Below are 16,118 nucleotides of genomic sequence, written 5' to 3'. Positions count from 1 at the left end.
GAAATCGAAGCCCTCGGCGTAAAACCTCTCCGCCGCCCTCCAAACGGTAAATAATCCACTAGAAAATGTAGTTGGGATACATGGACAGTAATAGACCCTCCAAGCCTAATCTATCCAGTGCACCTAAGCACTCCAAACTTCTTGCTCCAACGAGGTTGCGCCGAACCTTTTTCTTTTCTAGCTTCCCGGATTCCGCTACTAGACCGTAGCATCAACCAATGAAGATTGGTTCCTTCCTAACTGCTTCCCAGAAATCCAAACAGCTCTCTCACAGTAATAATGGTGAGAACAAGGTTTGGTAAAATGCCTCTCAAGGATTTGACAATGGAGAGGAAGAGAGTTGAGGAATTTGAAGAGACTCTAATGTATAGATTGTTGGTGAATCAATCTTGTTTTTCTTTAGGGTTTCTCTCTCAAAATTCTCTCTAGAAGCTCTCTTACAATCGTGGGTAAAAGGGGTATTTATACTAGAGTGGGAGAGGAATGTGAAACGTCAGGTTTTACAGAACAGGGGTGGCTCGCGGCTTGACCTCACGGCTTGACTAAGTCGCGAGATCCAGTCGCGAGATAACTGTATGGCTAGTTGTCCTGTTTTGTCCTGTAGTGCTCCAGCTAGCATGACTGTTCACCTTCTAGCATGCTTGGCACGTGTGCTGCGTTTGGCGGCTCGCAGCCGCGAGTCACCCGCGAGGCCAAGCCGTGAGTTTCTGTTTTCTTATACACTCTTGAGCAAACTTCACTCTATCTCACTCACTACTCTTACATCAAACCCACCTAAATACAGAGTTACTAAATGCTGAATTACAAGCAAATTTGGCACGGAATAAAGCCAATTAGATGGTTGAATAGATTCAACCTTACATTTTTAGATTTTCTTTTTCTCTCTCCATGTTTTCTCCTCCCTATTCTTTCCTACCTCTTGCTTCTTGCCTCCCCCTTTTACTGTTCATGGCTACCCCCTTTTATACCATCTGCCATTATAGAATTTATCCATTTTGTCCCTTAACCATTTTTGGCTTCTTGTGGGCATCTCTTCAGGACTGTCCACTAACCTGCTAGTTCTCTAGCCATTACCTCTGCCCAGAGTGTGTTGGTTGCAGTTCTCTTTATTTCTAAACAAAATTACTTGTCTTGTTTCTTACCTCTCTCTGTTTCTGTTTCACCTCAATGGATAAGGATTAAGCTACATCACCACCTACCTCTATGGTATGCATCAAGTGGTCCCAGCCCACACATACCTCTTTTGGGTGAAATGCCATCCCAGCAAGACATTCCTCAAATAAGCTTAGGCGAGAACCTCAGAATAGACCCCCCTTTTCTCCCTACTGCCAAACCACACTCTTTGAATAGCTTGACCCATGGCCCACCTCCCATGTATTGGCTGGGTACAAGTAGGTGGTGCCATGGTCCTTTGTGCAAGCTCCACTCCATTTGTGTTTGTACCCCTTTTGCTACTCTTGCGTTGACTGGTTTTGTTGTGTGTACTGGTTTGTGCTTATCTTTTGTGGCATGAACGATGCGTGGGCTTTTTGAGCTTGTGTTTTCTTCCTTTTATCCCTTCTTAGGTTGGGTATTGTCCACACGAAGGCCTTTGTCTCCATAGCCTTCTAGGCCTATGTTTTTTTGTCTCCCTTCTTCATGGTTATGGGCCTTTTAGCCATTAATCCTACCACACTGCTTCATTGTACTTGCAACCTCCCTGTTTGAGCCTCCCTAACTGCCTTGCCTTACTTTTACTTCTTATTAACCCTATGGGCTTGTTGGATGGTGTTCCTGCCATGTCAGCCCATTGACCCATTAATTCTTTCCTTTAGACTTCCTCGGCCCATTTACTATATCTTTACCTCTTCTCATTCTTATGGGCTTGTTGGCCATCATTCCTACCATGTTGGCCCATTGAGTTTACCACTTTATTCCTTGGGCTTCCTTGGCCCGTTCACTTCTTTCTTTACCTCTCATTGTCCCCGTGGGCTTGCGACTTCATTCCTTGGGCTTCCTTGACCCACTTGCCTCTTTCTTTTACCTCTTGTTAGTTTCATAGGCTTGTTGGCCATCATTCTTGCCATGTCAGCCCACTAGGCTTGTTGCCTTATTCTTTTTACCATTTGCTCCTTGTCTTCCTCTCATTTCCCTTATTTTTGGGCTTCTTCTGCTGTTAGGCCTTTTGTCAAAAATGGGCATCAACACCCTGAAACCTAAAAATTGATCAAAATACCCCTAAACCTAAAAGAATGACCGAAATTTCCCTAAAACATATAAAATGACAAGAATGCCCCTTAAACCCATAAGATGATAAAAATACACCCAAAACCTAAAAAGTGATCGAAATACCTCCAAAATTTTAAAAAAAGATTGAAATACCCTGAAATCTAAAAAATTACCAAAATACCCTGAAACCTAAAAAATTACCAAAATACCCCCAAAACCTAAAAAATAATTGATATATCCTTGAAACCTAAAATAAGATTGAAATACATCCAAAATATAGAAAGTTCTTTTTTAGGCTTTGGGGGTATTTTGGTAATTTTTTTGTTTTCGGGTGTATTTTGGTCATTTTTAGGCTTTAGGGGTATTTCAGTCATTTTATAGGTTTCGATTGTATTTTGGTCATTTTTTAGGTTTAAGAGGTATTTTGGTCATTTTTTAAGTTTTAGGGATATTTTGGTCATTTTTAAATTTTGGGGGTATTTCAATCATTCTTTTTAGGTTTAGGGGGATATTTTGGTCATTTTTAAATTTTAGGAGTATTTCAATCATTTTTTTAGGTTTAGAGGGGTATTTTGGTCATTTTCAAGTTTCAGGGGTGTTAATGCCCATTTTTGACAAAGGGCCCAATAGTAGAAGAAGCCCAACAATATAGAGAATGTGAGAAGGGAAAAATAGTAAAGGAATAAGGAAATAAGCCCAGCAACCTAAAATGGCAGGACTAATGGTTGCCAGGCCCACGAGAATAAAAAAGAGGTAAAGAAGAAGCAAATGGACTAAGGAAGCCCAAAGAATGAAGTAGTAAGCCCATGGGAATAAAAAGAGGTAAAGAAGAGGTAAATGGGCCAAGGAAGCCCGAGAAATGAATTAGTAAACTCAATGAGTTGGCTTAAAGGCCAACAAGCCCAAAAAGTAATAAGAGGTAAAGATGTTGTAATTGGGCTGAGGAAGCCCAAATGATATAGCAATAAGCCCATGGGAGTAACGAGAGGTAAAAAGGAAGTAAATGGACCAAGGAAGCCCGAGGAATGAAATAATGAAATGGGCTAGCACAGTAGGAATGTTGGCCAACAAAGCCCAAAAGAGGTAAAGATATGAAAAGTGGGCCTAGGAAGCCCTGAGCACAAAATTGACGAAGAAATGTGCTGGCATGGTAGGAACATTAGCCCACAAGTCCACAGGGTAACAAGAAGTAAAAGGAAAAGTAAAAGTTATAGCAAACACGACAAAGTGATATGGCAGGATCAAAACCAAAAAGCCTACAAACATAGAAAAGGAAGAAATAGGCTCGGTAGGAAGACGAGGGCTTTTCCCCAAGCAACGCCCAGCCTAAGAAAGGATAAGAGGCAGAGAACATAAGCCTAAAAGCCCACACATTCTTCACGCCACAAAGGATAAACACCAACCAGTACGTACAGCAGAATCAAACAAACACGGAGGCAGTAGAAATGGTGTGAAGGCTAGAAAGAAACAAATTCAGATGGAGTGGAGCATGCACAAAGAGCCAGGGCACCACCTACTTGTACCTAGCTAATACATGGTAGGCGGGCCACGGGTCAAGGTATTCAGAGGGTGTGGTTTGGTGGTGGGGAGAAAGAGGGGGTCTATTTTGGGGTTCTTGCTTAAACTTCTTTGGGGAGACATCTCATCCAAAAAGGGTAAGCATGAGCTGGAACCACTTGATGCATGCCATAGAGATAGATAATGAAGAGACTTAATCCTTATTCAGATGAAGGAAGTGAAAAATAGAGAGAGGTAAGAAATAAGACAAGCAATTTTGTTTGGGAATGAGGAGTGTTGCAACCAACACATTCAAAGTAATGGTAGTGGCTGAGTAGCTTGCAGGCCAATGGGCAGTCTTGGAAGGAAACCAATAATGAGCCAAAAGCAGTTGAAGAGTAAAAATGGTAAATCCCACCATGGAAGATAGTATAAAAAGTGGTAGTTGTGAACAATAAAGGGGGAGGAACAAGAGATGGAAGGAAAATAGGTAGAAAAGGAAAGAAAAGAGAGAAAAGAAAAGAATATACAGAAAATCAGAGAGACATAAGTGGTAGGAATAGAGGCATGCATCAATAGACTACCTTTTTCTCCCCCTCATGACAGACCCACTCTTTGAGAGATTGAGGATTGAAGCTTAAACCATTTAGGCCATTTTTCCAAAGTGTGTAACTTTTGTGGCAGAAACCTTATTTGAGGTTACCCACATTGAGGATTAGTTCCCTTCTTGGACTTGCTTCTGCTGAGAAGCTAAGCCTACTTTTCTAGCAGACAAGTTCCCTTTTTCGTTATTAATGCTTATTGGGTGATTAGTTCGTTGTTTAGTTATTAAACTATCTGCTATAGCATTATTTCCATTTGTTGGATTATTCTGCTATAACCTTATTAAGCTACCTTCCTTTATTTTGGTGTTAGTATAATTTATTTTGTATTATAGTTATTCTGTCATACTGTATTCCTGCTATAGCATCTATAACAGTTGTTCCTGTTGTGGACATGCCATACACTCAGCATGGGATGGCTAGACTTGTGCACAAACAGGCCTAAGGCATAGTCCGTTTAGGCCAGCCCTAACTCTCTTACCTCAAACCCACGTAGTATAACAGAAAGGATTGAAGCCCAACAACACAGAAGGCCCACCACACGGGGGTATTTTGATCATTTTTTAGGTTTAGGGGGTACTTTAATCATTTTTAGGTTTTAGGGTTTATTTTGGTCAATATTTAAGTTTCTTGGATATTTTGGTCATTTTTAAGTTTTGGGGGTCTTTTGGTAATTTTTTTGGTTTCGGTTGTTCATTTTATAGGTTTCAGGGGTATTTCGGTCATGTTTAGGCTTCGAGGGTATTTCAGTCATTTTATAGGTTTTCAAGGTATTTCGGTCTTTTTTTAGGTTTCAGGGGTATTTCAATCATCTTATAGGTTTAATGAGGTATTATAGTAATTTTTAGGTTTAGGTAATATTTCAGTCATTTTTTAGGTTTAGGTGGGTATTATGGTAAATTTCAAGTTTCAGGGGTAGTTATGTCATTAGGTTTAGGGGGTATTTTGGTAATTTTTGAGGTTTCATGGGTATTTTTGGTATTTACAGTGGTTTTGAATTATTTTAGAGTTGGATGATTTGTAGAAATGATGTTTGGATCATAATTGGGTCTAATTGGATACCTAATTAAAACCCAATTAACATTAATGTTAATTGGGTTAATACTCATTTAACCCAATTAATAATTGGGTGGGTTTGTCTTATTTAAGAGCATCTCCAATAGATTAGGCAAATTTTTGTACTGTTTGGAGAATGAACAATGACTTTTACCTTTTAGATACCCACTTTTTCAAATACACTTTCCAACAGATTCTCTATCTCATTTAAATATTATTTCTTCATTTATTATTTATTCTTTTTTTAACAACTACACATCTTCTAACATTTTTTTTATTCAATACCTTATTATTATAATAGAAAAAAAATATTTGAATAATGAACAGTAGCCCATCAGACTTGATGAGCTACTATTCATGAGCCAAAAAAAATTTCAGGTATAGAGAGTCTGTTGGAGAGTCATTTTGTGGGTTTACTCTCTATAATAGAGAGCATTTTGTGTTTAGAGAGCCTATTAGAGATACTCTAAGTGGGTAGGTTTGGGTAGGCAAATGAATTTGGGTTAATTTTGTCACCCCTAATTTTAAGGGAGATAGCAAAAGTAAAACCAAGAGAATAGCTATTATATATATTTTGTAGAAAATAAAGCTTATTCAAACTAGTAGATAACATATTATTGTTTACCAGAAGGATAAGTTTAACATCAAGAAAGGTGGAAATGCTTTGAAATTATTCTTGTCAATCATTATTGTCATCATCTTCCTCATCATAAAATCAGTGAATATTATATAAATTCTTAATGCCAAGACAAAGAAACTACTAAATACTCTCACTAAGGAACACAATATGAAATTTAGTAATTTTCAATACACATTTTACTTACCAGTTGTTGATGCCCATTTTTGCAAATCTGTACTCAAAAGCCCATGAGAAAGAAAGCCCAAGAAGAAGCAAGACTCAAAAGCGCATATGGAGGAAAGCCCAATGAAAAGCAAAGCCCAAGGGCCCACCAAGGAGACCAAAGAAAGAAATGTAAGGGAAAGCGATCTGCAGCAGAATGCAGATCTGCAACAAAATACAAATCTGCAGCATAATACAGATCTGCAATAGAATACAAATCTGTAGCAGAATACAGATCTGCTGCAAAATACACTTCTTCAGCAGAATGGCTTCAGTAAATTAAGGCAAATTGGACCCAAGACCCTTTTGATCCAGTTAACATTATTTGGCCCACAAAGACCCAAATCCTTTTGTATAAAAGAATATGTGTGAAAACTAATATGAAGAAACACGGGGAAATGAAAAAAGGAACAGTAGGAAGTGTTAGTAGTAGGAGTTATGTGAAGGAAAGAAAATCCAAACCAAATGAAATGACAAACATAGTAGGAAACACGTGAAAAAATAAGATAGAGACATATGGCAGAACGAAACAAGGTTATTCTGCTACGATAAAAATAGCATGGGAACAAAAGAAGATAGTGAAGCAAGCATACAAGGGTCAAAACACCACCAACTTGTACCCAGCCAATACAAGGGAGGTGGGTCCACAGTCAAGGGGATTCAGTGGGTGTGGTTTGGTGGTGGGGGGGAAAGGGGTCTAAATTTTGTTTCCAGCCGTGACTTTTTTCGGGGATATACCATATTGGGATGGTATCTTACCCAAGAAAGGTAGTAGATGGCTAGGATCATCTGATGCATGCCATAAAGGTAGGTGGTGAGATAGCTCAATCCTTATCAATTTGAACCTAGAGGTAGAGGAATACTGCAAAAACAAACAAAATGGAATTTTGTCATGAAATGAGTAGTGGTGCAGCAAACGTATTCTAAACAAAGGTAGTGGCTGGGCAACCAATGGGTTGGTGGACAATCCTGAAGGAATACCTACAACAAGCCAAAAATAGTTGGTGAAACCCTAGGAGTAAAAAGGAAAAATCTCATTGAATTAGCTCACTATAAAAGGAAGAGGTAGTCATGGATGAAAGAGGAGGCATTGAGAGGGAGAGGGGGATCCAAAAGGGAAAAGACCCAAGGGAGAAAAACAACCCATGACAAGATAGTATTCAGAAACTAAAGAGTAAAAAGAACAAAGAGAAAGAAAGAAAGAAAGAAAGAAAGTGGTAAAAAGAAGAGAGAAAACATGGCAGAAATATGGGCATGCATCAATAAACCATCTTTTCCCTCTCTCTTAGCAAACTCACTCTTTGAAGTCCCCCAAAAATAATAGCTAGTAGCCATTTAAGCCTATTCTTCAAAATGCACAACTTTAATGGCAAAAGCTTATAACAAGGTTGTTCAAGTTGGGGTTGGGGTTGGGGTTTGGGTTTCTTCTTGGTTTATATATTCTATGGGAAGATTTAATATTTGATTTCGATTGCAAATATATTTGATTTCACTCGTTAGAACTTATATCTACTGTATTTAGTTGTTCTGTTGTAGCACGTTTTTTATCACTTTCACTGCATCAATTATCCTGCTGTGGTATCTTCATTTACAGTACTAGTTATTCTACTGTAGCACATTTTATTATATTTACCGTGTTAACTATTATACTTGCCAAACCTTTTCTACTAAAGTTTTCTTATTTCTTTGTTATTACGTGTTTTACTCTTAACATGAACCAATCATTATTCTATCATATGCACATGTATACATTGTAGCTCATGTTTTGCCATATATTTTATATATGTATATGTGAATACGTATAAGTGTATTTACGAATATATGTATGTATATAATGGAGAATATACTAACCCATGTAAACTAACATATACTTGATGGGTATTTTCTTTAGGTTTTAGATTTGTTTTTGTGCAGGAAGTGAAGAAATATTTTATGTAGTGGAAAATGAAGAGTAGTCATTCATGTTACTGAAAAGTGTAGAACACTTTATTACACAGCAGAATGCTTTGCTACATAGTAGAACACTTTACTACACAGCAGAAAGTTAAGAAAAACCAGCTCTACAGTAGAAAATGCAGAAATGTCACGTTGCAGAAAAATGCCGAAGACGTTACTGCACAGCAGAAAGTTAAGAAGAGTCAATCTTGTGGCAGAAAATGGAAAAAAGTTCATTTTACGGCAGAAACAAAGTATAAGCCCACTTTGCAGCGTCTTCCCTTGAACTTTGAACTCAACGTTTGCGCCCAAACTGGCAGCGACAGAATGGTACTTTGGAGCCCATTCCGCGTAGCGCTAGGCCCAACTTCCTTCTTAGAAAAAGCTTAGACTAAACGTTGTCTAATAACATCAAGACACGGTAGAAGAACGTAAAAGAACCCTCAACACACCCGTCAAGAATTTCAGTAGTAGCCAAAGATCAGAACTAGCTTGTCTAGTTATTTTATTTTGAGTGACTTGCATTTTGTTATTAATACTTTAATGAGCAAAGGAGAAAGTTTGAAAAAAATACAAATAGAAGAACTAATGTAATTCATAACTAAACAACCTTATGTGACCTAATTCTATTATATGAAAACATTAATTATGCTTATTGTAAATTTAATATCAAGTCAGAGATACATTTTTTTCCAAGTTCATTTCAGTATAGAAACTTCAGATTTCAACTGAATCAAATCTAATTGACACAAACCATGTATGATAAAAACACTGGGAAGAAACACCACCACCTTTGGAAAATTTTTGGCATATCCGAAGGTGAGGCTAGAATTCAACCTCGAAGAGTTCCTCAGGCATTTCATTTCCTCAAATTTCATATAACAACTTCTCAAATACTTTCATATGTTCAGATTGCAGAGCAATGGCGACTGATAAGCTCCCATCATTAGTTGAGCTTGGTATTATAAATGATAACCCCTCATACGGAATCCCACCAGGTCCCATGAATATGGGCCTACCCCACCCAAAATCAGCATCATGGATTGGCAGTCTAACCCAGCTAGTTATACCAAGATTTGGACAACGAAAAGTATGTGCCCCACGAACAAGGGCTGATAGATCAGGCTGAAGTTCTAGATAGTCAAGGGCTGATCTCAAATAATCATTGTCCATCCGTGCCAACGCATCATGAATTCTGCTTGCTGCATACCATGTTGGTTTCGATTGGAGATCACCTGCTAAAGCTGTTGGTGTGGCAGTGAAGATCACATTGCCAAAGTAACCAGGTGGGAGTTGGGGACGCAACCTAGACCGTCCATCAGTTGCAATATACAATTTGGTTTCTTGATCATCAGGAAGTGCACGAGCCATGCATGTGCATCTCCACACGTGACCTGACAGCATCTCATATGAACTATAGTTGATTGTGTTTCCATCTTCTCTGGACTTAGCTTTGAGTATATTCAGCTGGTCTCGAGTTATTTTGAAAATTGAGACTGTTGTACACTCGGGACCTGATTTTGTAGATTGAACAGGGTTTTTCATTGGAGGAGCAGGCTGGTATTCAATGTGCTGGAATGTAGGTTGAGGTGGATCACGGGCCCTTAGTAGGGTCCGGTCAATGAACGGTGGAATGGTAACATCAAGACCCCGAGCTACATCTGACCATGCATTCACAAAGTGGAGACCAGAAAATCCATCTGCCACGTGGTGTTGCATGCCAACACCAAGTGAGGCCCCTCCACATTTAAAATATGTTACCTGCACAACAAGAGCTCAACTGTAAAAAAATAAAATAAATAATAATAATAATAAAAAATTACTTAAGTGAATAAAGTCATATAAGTGGAGTTATCTAGACATTAACTGCTTTTGTCATTAGTTGAAATTTGGCTTTGCTTTCGTATGACCTAGATAAATGTAGTTTGAGACCACCAAAGAAAGTATCTAAAATCCTTCATAAATTTTCTAATTCACAACAGCTAAAGCCAGAGATCATAATACCATCTAATTCACAACTGCTAAAACCAAACAAAACAAATTGCAGATAGCATTCTCTATTAGACTAGAAGGTTCACTTGCAAAGCATGTGAGCTGTAGTTTCTAATTTGTGAAAAGACAGATTACTTTTACAAGAATTTGAAGCCTCTTATTGTAAATCTACACTTATTGCCTGATTTCTGATATTGAACAAAAAGCAAGGATCTTTTGGGAAGAAATAAAGGGAAGTACTACACATTAAAAAACGGAAATACAAGTCATTGATGTCCTGAAGCTGGACTTATTTACCAAGCAATCAGGGAACCAGTGGCAGGTAAATATTGATCCACGCCTAAAGGATCATATCATCAAGAAACTTTGTTTTTGTTTAACTCCTAGAAATTTTTAGTGATGAATTATGTATCATCAAGTAATTGTTTTGTATACCATTGGGAATAAATTAAATTGGCTTCTAAGTTCTGAGGTAGGTGGCCTGTTAGGGTATTTTTAACACCAAAAGGAAAATCACTAGTACTATCAATCAACAATTTTCCTCCAATTCTGAGATAAAACAATGAAAAAAGCAAGCAGAGGCAAAAACAAGTTGTACTGCTATACAGTATAGTCCCTCACTGGCTCCCTCTCTCTCCACTATGGCATTTTTTTTTTTTTGGTATCAGACACAGTTTGTTTAACTACCACTAGAGTTTGAATTTATATTATTAACATAAAAGAAACATTTAGTATCCATTGAATAGACAAAAGGTGCAACCCCCCCGCCCCCCACCAAAAAAAAAAAGAAAGAAGTAGCCATATCCTTCTAGGAATCACCAGTCATATAATTATTATGCATCATTTTAGGCAGCTAATTCAAGAGAGGTGGCAACAATCTAGTAAAGATAATAAGTTGGCAGAAGAAATTGTTAGGTGCTCTATAAACCATCCTGCTACCTATCCAATAGTCATGAATAATAAGGTCAAATCACAATTCAAAGGTCCTGGTCCTACCACAGTATTGTGAGCCATTTAAGACTTTCATTCTGAGAAGTACCAAATAAATCAATATTATTGACAAACATCAAAATGTCTTATGACCAAGCATGCTGTCACACAGTTGAAAAGCAGCTAGATGACTAAAATGAGAATGACTAACATTAAAAAAGAACTTCATTTTAAGTAATCTAAATGTTCCACAGGCTGCTTTCATTACCAATCGATAAGTGTATCACAGCTCATGCGTCAAAAACATTAAGTAACAGGGAAAACATTACTTATAAGAAATGGCTTGGTATACTGGATATTCTTCTTTTGTGAAAATGAATCAATTTTTCTTCAATGATTTGTTGCTGCATTCTACATTTTATCTAGCAATCATTTTTAATTTTTATTTTATGTAACTTCATTTCTTTGGCTTTCTTTAATTGATCATCCCTTTGGATCAACTGGTTGAACCATTCAATGATTCATTAAAATATTCAACTTGACCTTGAAAAAACCAATAAGAAAGCACTTTTTTTTATTATAGAGTTGAAATGTTCAATGAATCATTGAAGATTTCAATTTAACATTAATTGAACCAATGAAGGAGTCAAGTTGCTAGAGTCAAGCTTCACCAATCATATTCCTTCAGTGACACTTTTCTTTTTGTGCTGGTTCTATTTTTTTCCCCCTAGGGATGTTCATTAGAAATTTTAACATGTAGCCCTCTTAGTCTTACAGATCAGGTCCTATTAAATGAATTTTGGTTAAACAGTTACACTATGACATAAGCCACTTGATTTTGTTTACAAGATTCTTCAAGCTGGGAAAATCTAGAAACAAAATCATTAGCCCAAATCTTGAAGAATCAAGTCAAATTTATTAGCAATTTGTTTGATTCAAATCCATCATTGGGCATTCTGTAAACATAAAAAAGAGCACCATTTCAAAAACAGATAATTCAGTGCAATACCAAAATAAGAACTAGCTTTAGAATGTATATTTATTTGGCCCCTCTAACCGGTTATGAAGTAAGTAATAAATAGTTAGAGAAGCAACTTGAGTGAGCCAGATTTTGCTTTCACAATTTACAAGTTGGCAAACCAGGAAAACTGCTTTCAATTGGGAAAGATATTCCAAGTCAAAATTAGACTATGTTATGGCCATTGTGATTTCAGCATTTATATGATGATGATATAAATGCTGAATTCATAATGGTCACAACACTAGGATAATAATTGCCATGGATGACCTGTTGATTTCCTAAATGATACATTCCTTACTTCCAAGGGGGCCAGAGCTACATATAACCTTTTACACGAATTCAATAATAATAATAATTATTATTATTATTTTTGTATTTCAGAAATTTTTAAACTTGTTATTACCATGGTTGGGCCCTTAAATCATATGAAGGAATCCAAATAAGAAAGCCATTATTACTCCCACCACCAAAGTATCCCAGCCACTTTTTCAGCCCAACAGAACAAACCGAAATCAAATTAATATCTTATAACTGCCAACAGCAAACCAACAATAACAACAAAAAACAGCTATTAATTGACAGGAGAACATTAAAGTTGTAGTAATAAATATAAAGTAGATTCACATAAAGAGAGAGAGAGAGAGTGGTACCTGCAAGACCAAGAGAGGATAAGTCTCAATCCCTTTGGAATAATCGATTGAGGGAATGAGCTGGCGAAGTTCCAAAGTGGGGGAAAAGTCACCGAAATCATCGATGAGGGAATTGGTGTGGGCTTCCACAAACAGCACTCCCTGCCCATTACAATCAATCTCGATCCTACCATCTTCGTCACGCTTCAATCGACCAGCCATTGGGTAAAACAGGACTAAGGCCTTGCTCAGTGCCTCTTTCAGTACTTGGGAATCCAACAACTTCAACTTCTCCTTCTCCTTCTTGTTATCATCAACATCGCAACTACTTGGTCTGTAAAAGTACACGCTGGGAGTGTGGAACCGAGGGACCACAAGGTCTACATTCGAGTTCCATAGACTCACCGCTGGGGTTTCCCCCGCCGGCCGAACCATCGTCGACTCCTTCACCTCCACCACCAACATCTTTCTTTCTTTCTTTCTTTCGCTACACCCACCATAACAGTATTAATTATATTTTTAATTGCAAGTCAAAAACTGTTAAAAGTCTTACAACAATTCATAATTACCGCCGTATCAAAAAAAAAAAAAAATATCATAATTACCGCATTCGTTAAGGTATTTTTTACTAAATTATTTTTAAAGAATTTTAATATCACTTTTAAAAAAATTGTTAAAAAAAAATTATCAATTACTCTCTTTTTCTTAAAAAAATTTATTTGGGAAACAAAATAACTACTAAATACACATTTAATTACACTCTTTCACCAAATACAAACATATTAATTATATTATTTAACCTTTTTTTTTTTATAGAGGAATTATATTATTTAACCTAGTAGTATATTTTTTAAATTTCTAAATTTACCTTGTTTCGCATAATACGCCAGACAGCAGGTATTAATTTAATTAATAAATTAAAAAATTAATTTAATTAATTATTAAAAAAAAGAAAAAGAAAAACGTAAAAGCATTAATTGGGTGCTGAACTGGTAAAGTAGAATAGGGTACTCAGTAGAATAGAGTATCGATGGAAATAAAAATTTCCGTGTTTGGTTTGGTTGGTTGGCCAAACCAAGCCGAAGAGATAAGGGTTAAGGCCCCACCCAGCTCACCTAATCTTAATTTCTTAATCCATCCAAATTAGGCCCAAGTTATTTTTGTTAAGCAAATTCCCAACTCTTTCAATTGAGGAACAAAGGCCCACTACAGAGGACCAACACAATAATTCTGCTCTAATTTAATTTAATTTGAGGTCTAAACTAAATTTTAATATATATATATATATATATATTTATCTATAATTGTATTAGTGTGCAAAAATCTATAATTGTATTAATGTACAATGAGTTGATAAAATGTAACTGTAAATGTAATATTAAATAATTGAGTGGCACTAAGAAAATATTAACTTAACCTATACCATTAATAACAAGATTTCTTGATTGGATTTTAATACCCTCACAGAAATTCTTAAACTCTTTAAAATCTCTCTATATTTTAATTAAATAATTTTAAATTAAAAAATACAAACCAATTAAAAGAGTAATTTATTCTTCTTAAATTTTAAACTTTTTTCTTTATCTTCTCTATTCAACCTAAAATTTAAAATACTATATTTATCTCATTTTTAAATATTATTTCACATTACTTTATCTTTTTTTTTATATAAAATATACATAATTATTTATATATCACTTTTAAATATTATAATACTAAACCAAAAAACAAATAAATAAATAAAAATATTATTGCATGACGAGTCTAGTATAATAATATTTGAGTAGTACTTTAATATTATGTTAGGTTGTATAGGTAGAGGGAAAGGGAGAAAAATAAGTAGAGAAACTGAGAAAGGGTAAAATAGAAAATAAGTTTTTATTTTTTATTTTTAATAGATGTGCTTGTAGGTAAAAGAGAGGGATTTTTTTTTTTGGGGTAAAGATAACAACAAACCACCGCTAATAGTTATTGTCAATGAGAACTATTTTTTGGCATGCAACCAAACAGTAAAAATTAAATCATTTTCTACTGAAAATATTTTTCATTATATGTAAAACATTTTGCTTCGAAATAAACAGATAGAATGTATAATTAATGTATTTAATATTTTTTACAAAAATAAATTTAATTAATCAGCATCTGACTTTTGACACGTCATCTTTTGTGGGGTAAACTAAAATAATAATAATAAAAAATTAAAAAGTTTAAATAATCATATTGAAATCTTAGTCTCACCAACCAAAAACAAAGTTTACTCTGCATCCGGTGTAAGGCAGGATATACTTTCGCCAACCAAACCAAACATATGTAAAAAGAATAATAAGAAACTGTTAAATTTGAGACGAAAAAGTAAATACACAGCGTGAACAATTTCAAATTAGCTTTCATTATTATTAGTACTTTATTGAAAGCTACCAAAAAATAAAAATTAAAAAATAATTATATCCTCCATTTCGTTTGGGCAAATTCATCGCCGGCACCAGAGATTGTGTGTTAGGAGGACTTATGTTATGATGAATATAATTTGCATGTGAGAGATTCCTTGGAAATGCGATACAAGCACAACATATGTTCTTCTCAACAAAAAAAAAAAAAAGGTACAACATATGCTTTGCTTTATATACTTTACAATTTGGCACAAATAGCAAAAAATAATAAATACTAGTTGCTAAAAAAGGGTTTAAAATCCACTCATTAAAACGAGAAGAAGAAGTTTTATTTATAATTATATTCCTTGCAAGAAACAGAACAGTTGATGAGACAGAAAGAAAAAGGAGAAGGAAAATTACCAGTAAAATAATGTAGAGTAGGAAGTGGGCGGTAGAGAGCGGAATTGGGCAAGAAGGATAGGGTGGTGGGTTTTCTTTTTGGTTGAATTGGTAGAGATCAGAATGGCGAACGGAGAATGGAGAATGGAGAATCGAGAGAGCTTAATAATATTAATAAGACAGTAATATATATATATATATATATATTAATAAAAAACGGTGTTTATTAAACTGGCCAAGCCTCTTCTGTCACTCACCTACCGCGCCAACTACATTGACCAGCCACCACACGCCACGTCATCAGATAGTCTCCCCACCACCACCAGGAAAGTGCAGAGAGAAAGTTGGTGAGATGCCGACCTATATCAAAACTATTATATTTAATATTTTTATATATAACTTGGTAGAAAAAACATCATCATTCCATCACAGTTTTTACAATTCAATACCCCTCTACGCTCTCATCCTATTCCTGTGCACTCCCCCCACACTTTACTTAACGTGTCAGGCGTTATTGCGTGGATCCCACTTCTGGTTCTAGGGGTTGGTGGCCTGCCTGGTGGACTCACTCCGCCCTTAATATGATTTTAGGATGCCTATGCCGCGGTTTTTGGAACATCCTTTCTAAATAATAAT

The 16,118-nt window shown here is 35.9% G+C and overlaps 1 protein-coding gene across 1 annotated transcript; it reads right to left on the bottom strand.

Annotated features, from left to right (window-relative positions):
- Positions 1-8,714: 8,714 nt before the first annotated feature.
- On the bottom strand, positions 8,715-15,655 carry LOC115989730 (shikimate O-hydroxycinnamoyltransferase). The gene is made up of 3 exons (XM_031113564.1): positions 15,504-15,655; positions 12,733-13,198; positions 8,715-9,900 (listed from the first exon to the last, which is right to left on the bottom strand). Exons 2-3 carry the CDS (start codon positions 13,174-13,176, stop codon positions 9,007-9,009), a joined length of 1,338 nt encoding a protein of 445 aa, XP_030969424.1. The 5' UTR covers positions 13,177-13,198; positions 15,504-15,655; the 3' UTR covers positions 8,715-9,006.
- Positions 15,656-16,118: the final 463 nt, after the last annotated feature.

The sequence above is a fragment of the Quercus lobata genome, chromosome 5, assembly GCF_001633185.2.
Source record: "Quercus lobata isolate SW786 chromosome 5, ValleyOak3.0 Primary Assembly, whole genome shotgun sequence".
Lineage (NCBI taxonomy): Eukaryota > Viridiplantae > Streptophyta > Magnoliopsida > Fagales > Fagaceae > Quercus > Quercus lobata.
Note: the sequence above shows the minus strand (reverse complement) of the source record. Positions and strands in the feature narration are given on the sequence as shown.